At 40.7% G+C, this 9,501-nt stretch overlaps 1 protein-coding gene across 1 annotated transcript; it reads right to left on the bottom strand.

Annotated features, from left to right (window-relative positions):
* Nucleotides 1–8,117: 8,117 nt before the first annotated feature.
* On the bottom strand, nt 8,118–9,064 carry LOC121461354 (protein kish-A). The gene has a single exon (XM_041672393.1). The coding sequence runs from the start codon at nt 9,048–9,050 to the stop codon at nt 8,832–8,834; it is 219 nt and encodes a 72-aa protein (XP_041528327.1). The 5' UTR covers nt 9,051–9,064; the 3' UTR covers nt 8,118–8,831.
* Between the last annotated feature and the right edge of the window lie 437 nt (nt 9,065–9,501).

Genomic DNA, 9,501 nt, shown 5'->3' with positions numbered 1-9,501 from the left:
TTTGATACCTATTATCCATGTCACACTATTAAATAAGACACAGGACATTGGCCTTCCAAGTTCAAAACATGAGTAAGTCTTGTCTCTTAAATGCATGGCCATGTGGAATACTGGAAAATGGGTCTCACTGAATTTTCATAGTGAAGAACTTCCTTATTGCTTGGGAGTGTGGGTCCCAGGCTTAGCTTCCATAATTCATGGAAATACTCTAGGCAAAATCAAATGGGTTTTGAGGTAATTTCCTATTAAGAGAAATACTGTATAATCTGGATTCATTTAGGAGCATTGCTGGATCACTGTTGATAAAAGAGGATTTGGGGAAACAGGTATTAAGACCCTGAAGAAGCTCCGGAGCCCAGTTGCCATCAGGAGGTGAACTGGTGTCATTAGGACTCTGGAAAATGTATAGCAATGAGAACTTCTACTTGCAAAGGGGTCTGAATGGAGTTGGCTGGGGTGCTTGGGCTTTGTATCTTGTCTCAGATTATTTGTTCAGAAGAAAAAACCACACACACTTTTAGTGCTGTGTATAATGGAGTGATGTAATCTGTTTTCTAGGTCTTGTCTGTCACCTCAACTTATATTCAATGATTCAAGAGAGCTGCTGGGTTGTTCACTATAAACTCAGAAATCTCAATTCTTGCAGGGCCTTCTGCAGCAAGGCTCCCAGAAAAGCATGTAGAAAGAGTTAGCTCTAGATTCCAGCATTTATGCAGTCAATGGATACAGATAGAGAAAACTTAGAATCTTGTGATCTTATATTTTCTACATAAACCATGCAAAAATGAAAATACTCCATGACTCATGGAGGCTTAGAAGGTGGCATTGGTCTCAGGTTCTGAACCGGGAGGACCCTGTGTCCTCTCATCTTCACCCTCGGATTTGTCTGGATGCCATAAATAGCCTCTGGATTGATGGGAGATGGTTTTGTAGAAGCCCCCTCTGCAAACTGAGCTCTAGAAAGAGCCAGGGCCTCTTTAGAAAATTTAGAAAAGAGACCTGCTGATCACTAGACAAGGTCACTAAAGTGTCATTTTGCTGGATCCCCTGCTTCTCCTTTACCTGAAGAAAGGCAGACTTAACACAAGTTTGGCCAGTAACCCACTAAGACATAGGCAACAGGAACTCAGTATTATGATTTCACAGTAGCTTGGCACTTCTAGTTAATGTAATTTGTGATAAAACCATGTCCAAGGCAACATATAGAAGGAGTTTTGGGCTTACAGTTGGAGTTAAGATTCTCCCATCATAGTGTTGGAAGAATGTCAGCAGACATAACAGTCAGAACCTGAAGGCTCATTATCTTGAACCTCACAAATATGAAGTAGAGATCAAACTAGAATTTGGTGACAGTCTTTTAAACTCTGAAACTTGCCACCAGTGACATATTGCCTCCAACAAGACCAGGCCAAACCCTCCCAAGCTTCACCAAGCAACACAACCCAACCATAAGGCCCAAGTATCCAAGTGCTGGACGTTATGGGGGATATTTATTACTCAAACCACCAGTTATTGAGCAAAATGTAGCATGTTGGCCTGGAGAAAGAAATCTTAATATTTAACTTCATCTCAATCTCAGTCTTGAGACAAACTGATTCTAATGAGTAAGCTTGTTTTTTTTTAAATGAGGGATCACTAGGAATGGGGTAGACTGTCTCATTTTTATAGAGCAGAACATACAAAATGTTTATACCCTACCCTCATCCACTTTTAATTTGCTTTGAAATGTTTCAATTTTAATTTTTTACCAGTCTTAATGTTTAATTATAAGATTCAGTGACATTAAATGCACTAGCAACATCATCTTCCTAACAATTCCATCTTACAAAGTGAAAACTTTCCAGCTCTTAAGAATTCTCCCTCCTTTCCTCAGTCACTGTACCACTTTGCTTTGTCTCTCTGAACCTGGCTATGGTTTTCCATCAATCTTTTCACTAGGTTACTGATTCCTACTAAATGACATAGGAGAGCCTTGTGTATTGAAGATATTAATCCCCATCGGATCTACCGTTATAAATACTACTTAGCCAGTTAAGGGTATGCTATGCCACTTGAAGTGTAGGGGCTTCTTCAGAATGTGGAGACGGAGTTGATAAATGAGAGGCATATGAGCAGTGACTCCACATGGAGAGGTGATCTATTAGATTTGGAACTGGTAAAAATAGCTTTTAAGAGCACATACAGAAACACGGATGTGGTCAAAACTTCAAAACTAGCTGTTGGTGAGTAATTCCTCCCATAGCTATGGCTCTTTTGTCTCTATGTTCCACCTGCTTGAATATTAAACTTTATTCTCTAAGTCTGGACACCGAGAAAAACCCCAAGAAACCCCAGACCATCTCCCAGCTTCCATGTTCAAAGCTAGTTAATCAAATCAAGATGCTGCAGAATCTTCACTGGCTCTTTATTCCCTTCAGAGAACACAAGTGATCTGAGGAAATGCCATTGTTTTGAACCAAATAGCCACTTTCCCAAAGTAACACTTTCAAATTCAAATCAAGATCCATGTCTTGGCAATAGGCAAGCATTCTAGGAAGGAATTCTAGTTAAATTCTAGTTAAAAAAATTTTTAATTTTCTTTGGGCCACCTAAACTCTTCTGCGTAGAGGCTGAAATATCATTGTCACTTTCTCACTGTCTTTAGAATGAAATATGGAATAATTGCTGCAAAGACATTTGACTTCACCTTAGGAGTGAACTGTTGAGCCCTATCACAGGATGGTATGAAGAAAGGGTACTTCTCATGTATGGCATAGTGGAAGTTCACAAGTTGCCCCACAGATAACTGTAAAGGCTTATCCCAATTGCTTTTAGATTGCTGTGATTAAAAACACCATGGCCAAAAGGCAACTTAAGGAGAGAAGGGTTTATTTGGCTTATTTCCAAGTCATAGTTGCCACTGAGGGAAGTCAAGGCAAGAACCTAGATATAATAAAGCGGAGACCACGCAGGGAGTGCAGTTGACTGGTTTGGCCTGCTTTCTTGCACCACCCAGGATACTTCTTACACAGCCCAGGCACCGCCTAAAATAGGCTGGGTCCTACCGTAACAATTACGAAAATGCCCCAAGGCCATGGCCTTCAGGTCAATCTTACAAAGGCAATTCTTCAGTTAAGATTACCTCTTCCCAGATAACGTCTAGATTTTTGTCAAGCTGACAAAAACTAGCCAGCAAAAAACTCCATTGACTTCTGGGGGTGGGAGGGAGGCAGGCTTAACTGAGGTTATGGGGACCCAAGCAGGTAACATCGATCAAAGGTTAAAAGCATCAGGCCCAGGAATGAAAATCTGATCCATAAGAAGCTGTGGTTCCTTCCTAGAAAATGGCCTAAATCTTTCATCTTAGAGACCATGAGTAATTTCGTTTTAATGGACTATGTGAATACACTAAGGTCCCATGTGACTGAACCCTGACTCTTCACAAAGCTTAGGAATTGTCCTCTAGCATGTGCCTCTCACCTGTTCTGGGGTACCTGTCTCATTAACGTGTTCCTGCAACAAAATACATGAGATTGGCTCAGATATGCTTTTCTGTGGTGGGAAGTATGAAAGAGTGCATTCGTTGGGCAAAGGGGTCTCTCATGAACATAGATCAACTAAGGGAACAGTTGAGAACATCGTAGAGGTGTTATGGAAGTGGGGGGGGGAGTATGAGGCCTAAGTCAAAACTATACACCAGATACTTGACTGTGTCTCAAGTAGCAGCCCTTAAAAGGCTTTATCTGAAATGTTGGAGACTTGATCCATAAAACCCTGCTTCCAGTTTGTTCCAACTGCTTTTGAGCAGGGGATCTTGTGGGGTTGGGTGCATTAGATAATCATGAAGGAAAAGATTCCATATGCCCCCAAACACTATGCAAACTAGGAAAATCATTCTTGCTTTCTGGTCTGAGGAGGGGAAAGAATAAAATTTTAGTAACCAACTATATTCAACACAATTTCTAGTAGGTCTAGCAATGGATTCTTGTATATTCCTTTGCCTATTTCATTTTCTGTAGTGCTCTGGTAAAACCATTTAGAGGTGTATTTGGACTTAAGTTCCAGAGGGAAAGAGGTCCATTACCACTGTGGTGGAGCAAGCAGGGCAAAGTAGAGCAACTGGAAATTTACATCTTAACCTGCAAACAGGGAAGCAGAGCATACTGGGAGGGTCAGGAGTTTTTGAACCCTCAAAGCCTGCCCCTAGTGACAGACTTCAAAGAATGCTGCACATACTAAACTTACCCAAATCTCCGAGCCTATGTGGGGAAGAGAGGGCATTCTCATCACAAATCTCAACTATAGCCTCCTATAAAAATCAAATAACATTACGTACTTACAACACAATGGCACAAAATATGAACCTCATTCCAAAAAGGATGAGTAAAGATTACACTCTAAAGCAAGACCCGACAACTATGAGATTCTTAAGTTCCCATTACATAAGGATGTAGAGAATCGGGCTTACTCATGCATCTTGCATGAAGCTTTTGCATAAAATCACCTGGCTGGTTTCACATACCTTTTTAAGCCTGGTGCCCTTTTCTGTAGCTTACTGCCTCAAAAAAATGGCTTCACCTTACTTGTCTGACAATTTAGTCAAATGCAAGCAAGAAATTGCCTGAAGATCAATTTTAATTAAGGAAACATCTTTGTTCCAAGGGGGAAACTCGTAGCGGTTGCACGTGTATAGACTGAGAATAAGACTTAATTAAAATCCACCTCAGCCATGTAAGTGGTGCATAAACCTGAGCAAGTACCTTATCACTTTAGCCCCAGTCCTGTTAGCTATAGAGAGCAGTTTTAATATTACTGCTAAGTTTTAATGATACTATAAAAAGCACGGGCCATCTAAATACAATCTGAGATCAATGATGGCACCCCAGTCTAAAACTCCAAATTACATCGCCAGAATAAGTGATAATTTAAGAACCAAAACCCTTAAGACTGTGATCCTGGACCTCGCTAATCAATACTTGACATATTTGGGTGAGTATTTCAGATAGTGTAATGAAGACTGTTTGCTTATGGTATAAGTTGGCTTCTCCTGTGCTGACCACTGTGAAAGGTTTTAATACAATATTTTGTGCTAATTATGAATGGATGTCTGCCATAAGAAATAAGGTTTCAGAGTTAGTGTAGCCATTTCTGCCAGGTTGGGCTTGAACCTGGTTCAAGGTTGTACTGCTTTCGAGTCAGTTGGAATTTCCTGCAGGAGCCATCTCAGTCAGGAACATTTGTTCTCTTTTGGAAGATGTGAATTTCTACTGGGATACAGGCAGATGGGATTTTTGAGACCTCCCATTCCAAGGTTATATAAGCAGTATGTAGACTTGCTGGTGGTGGGGGACTCTTCAGTGGGAGAGCTTGTCTGTAAGTTATCCAAAGGATGTTTCAGTGATGTGGACTTTAGGAATCATCTCGTATTGTAGGTAGATGCCTTGTTGTATAGCTGCCCAAAAGTTGAGCCTGGGAGAGCTCCCAAGAAAGCAGTTACCTTTCAGGGTCAGTCATGCTGCTATGAGTAACTCAAGGGACTCATTGCTTCAAGTTGGACTCCACCAAGAGAAGGGAAGGCACTGTCAATGCCCCTTTCTGCTTTGGGTAGTAGCTTCCTCTTGACATCTTTCTGGAGGAAAATGACATGGCCAGAGCCTTAGTTACCATGACAAAATAACTTTGAGTATAGCTTATGACTCTAGAGGCTAGAGCCCATTGTTGGGGGAAAGGCATGGCATGGCAGCAGGAGCAGGAAGCTGGCCAATCACTTTATCCACATACAAGCAGGAAAGAGTAGGAAGTGGGGAGAGGCTACTTCAAACCCTACCCTCTGCAAGATACTTGAAAGAGAAGTTCTACTTAATAAATGTCGGCATAACCTCTTCCAAACACTACCAACCGAGGGACCAAATCTTAAACCTGAGCCTATGGGGGAGGACATTTGTCATTCAAACCACCACAGTTGTAAATGACAAACATGAAATCAGTCAGGCGATATTTTCCCCATAATATAAACAACTGAATTAGTGCTGGTCATAAATGAAGATCTGTTTCTCTATCCATGAGGAATGGATGCTGTTGAGCTGTTCTCATAAGTAAAATTCCTTTAAGACTTGATGTTCTGTTCCAGGTCACGCAGGTGGCCTTTCCTTCATCACATCCGTCCATCTGGTGAAATGACCTCGTCCTCTTGCTACCCAGAGTTTCAATTTAAATGCAGAATGAAAGGTGCAGGTGTCTCCTCCCCAGAATCTTTATGCAGACCGCAGCACTGGGATGCTACTAAGGTGGCTCACGTTTCCTTATTACAGTGTAAAATCTCTTGCCAGAAGCTGATGCCAACTTCAAAATTCAACTGCTCTAAATTTAAAGTGCTGTGGTACTTCATGAAGGATGCTACGCTAGGTATTTCAGGACAGGCAAACATAAGGCCGTGACGATGGATCTTTTGTCTATAATTTTTCCATGACAAGGCATAGTAATGATACTTGGAATAATCAGATTAATGCACTCGAATATTGGCTAGTGTGGGTAATTAGACCTTGAACACATCTACTCAGTATACCCCATTGCCCATGCTTCTCTGTAGAACGCTTCCCAGTGATGTTACCCTATAATCTTAAGTAACCACTCTTTTTTGTGATGCAGCCACCAATCTGAATGAATTCCAACCTTGCAAAGTTCCAAGGCTTTTGGAGATAAATACTGCTTTTACCCTGTAGACACTCAATTACCTGACTTATAACAAATGGGACAATATTGATTTGGAGATTTTTATGGCCAGATGACAACTAGGTGCCTGGAAATGTTTGTTAGAAAATGCAGTCCACTTATGTTTATGAAATTAATGTTGATGAAATTTTATGCATATGCAATCCCTCATTTAACACCATACCTGCATTTCTGTTTTGTGTATAAGTTAGAGAATTTCAACTTGGTATGTCTAGAAGACAGCCTCATGAAGGGGGGAGAGCTTAGGGGGTTTTCTCCTTGGGTATTCCTCCTATCAGACAATAGTCTATGGGGACTTACGTGCAATTCTATGCCATGTGAATAATAGAACTAGAAAAAATCTACCTCAGGGAAGGTGGGGGGGGGATTAAAGAGAACTCTGGCTAGTGATCTATGGAGTTTGGTTATCTCTTATATGCGACAGCTCTATTTAAATACACTAAAGAGCTTTTAGTTCTCTAGTTCCAGAGTTGTCCTACAGTCTGTGCAGTCTGTCAATGGTAAAGGGCATTTGTTCAGCCTGCATTTCTGTGTGCCACTTCCCGACTCCCACTGCTTTGAACAAGCCGTTATCTCTGCTACAAACCTCATTCAAGATGGCTAGGCAGTCACCGACCCTCAAAGGTGAGGACAGTTTGTGTGAAGATGTCCTGCTTTTCCTGGAAGATGGTTCTTGAACATGAAAAGGCATCAGAGTTGCCACAGCTAAATGCAGTCCCTGTTGCTGATGGTGGCAGGCTGACACCGCACCTGTCCTTGTGACATCTTCAGTCATACATGTCTTTGCTTCCTGATCTCTGCCAGGCCACCCATGTGTCCCACGCTCTGTTTGGGTAGGAAACCTAAACGAAAAAAGGGGTTTACTACTTAATTATAAACAGGTTGGCCTATTAGCTCGGATTTAACTATCCCCTATGACTTAATGCATAATTTTCTATGTTTAGCCACGTGACTTTGGTACCTTACTTGTGAAGCCTTCTCGTCTTGCTTTGACTACGTCAGGTGACTGCTTCTCTACCTTTCCTCTTCAAATTCTTAGTCTGGTTGTCCTGCCTATACTTCCTGCCTGGCTACTGGTCAATCAACATTTTATTAAACCAGTAAGAGTAACAAATCTTGACAGGGAACAAGAGCATTTCCCACAGCATTTCACTCAGTTTCCAAAACAAGAACTCTGACTCTAATCTCCTTTAGCTTTGTTCCTGATTATTGTCCAAACGACTTGTAAACCAACACACTAAATAAACACACATAATCTTTTTTTTTTTTTGAGAATGTGGGCATAGTTTTCTAGGCTTCCCCCTGATTGGGGGTGCTGATATTCTTTTTTTTTTTTTTTAAGCTGACAAAAAAGAAACTGTATTTAGAGTGATGCATAAAAAAACACAACAAAAACCACATTTGGGATAACTACAACCAGTGCTCTATTTGGAAGAGCTGACACGAATGAGAACGAAAGCATGTGATACTATTAGTCTACTCTGTTCTACTTGCTGGTTTCCATTCGAAGAATGCTCTTTTTCAGAGAACGGCAGCTGTATCTTTGACCACACTTGACCATATTATATTAAAGAAATGCAAGGTTTTGTTTAAAATATTTTACACCTGTAATAATTTGCCAAGAATAGAGGTATTCTGGTTAGCAATCAAAATGGTTTAAATATGAATGCAATCCATAAGAATAGCAACAACAACAAAAATAGAACAATTTTTTCCAATAAAAATAGGCCAGTCACTAGAAGGTCTCATTCAATGAGGACAACATTTTTAAGCCCTAGTGAAAGGAGCCTGTGGAATCCACCAACTGTTTGTTCTACTTCATGGCCTCAAGAACCTTATGAAAAGCAGTTCCGAGACAACAGAATGACATTTGCTGAGAGTTAATACTGGAGCAACAGACTGAGGTTGATTGCTATAATCACATCCTGTGTATTAAACTGTTACATCTTAATTATTTATATAGCTCATTGGTCCATTAGCATAAAAATAGAGAACAGCATCTTGAAATTTATCTCATTTCTTGTTCAGAGATAAAAGGGTTAACTACTCTTCCCATTATTTTCTGGAGGCAAGTCTTTGTTTAGAGTCTGATGGCAATCACATGCTGGTAGTTTTTGAAGCTATTGTATGAAGAGGATGCTGAAGGCCATCACTATACAGCATACAGCAACGTAAGGACTCTTGCGTTCACCAATTCGGGCACACTTCCAAAATATTCCCAATAGTCCAGTTTTATTTCTGTCCAGGAGGCTGGGTGCCAAGGATCGGATATAAGCACACGTACATATAAGCAGCAAGATTACAGTCAACAGACTCTGAAAATTGAAAATGGCAGACATAGTGAGGCCGGTGCTGGTCCCGGGTGCTGATATTCTTATGGGGGAAAATTCCAAAGAAAATTTAGGATTATGGTCAAGTAGTGATTATAGTGTTTGAGGCTGGATCATCTCAGGCAGCAGTCTTAAACTGTTCTGGATGGTAGAACTCAGAAGAAACTCCTCAGAGGTATTCTAAAACATTGGACCACCTGGGCCATCCACTTTTTTCTTTTGGGCATATACCCAAAGGATGCTCAATCATACCACAAGGACATGTGCTTAACTATGTTCTTAACAGCATTATTTGTAATAACCAGAACCTGGAAACAACCTAAATGCCCCTAGACTGAATGGATTTAAAAAAAAGGGGTACATTTACATAATGAAGTACTACACCATGGGGAAAAATGACATTGAAATTTGCAGGCAAATGGATCTAGAAAACTTTGGGGTAACCCAGACACAGAAAGAT

Source organism: Microtus oregoni, unplaced genomic scaffold, assembly GCF_018167655.1.
Source record: "Microtus oregoni isolate MIOR12 unplaced genomic scaffold, Mior012 000022F_ref0000154, whole genome shotgun sequence".
NCBI classification, from domain to species: Eukaryota; Metazoa; Chordata; class Mammalia; order Rodentia; family Cricetidae; genus Microtus; species Microtus oregoni.
The sequence above is the reverse complement of the archived record's forward strand: the minus strand, read 5'-3'. Positions and strand labels throughout refer to the sequence as shown.

Coding starts and splice junctions, on each gene's coding strand:
- LOC121461354 (XM_041672393.1), bottom strand. CDS start 9,050: ATGTCTGCCATTTTCAATTTTCAGAGTCTGTTGACTGTAATCTTGCTG.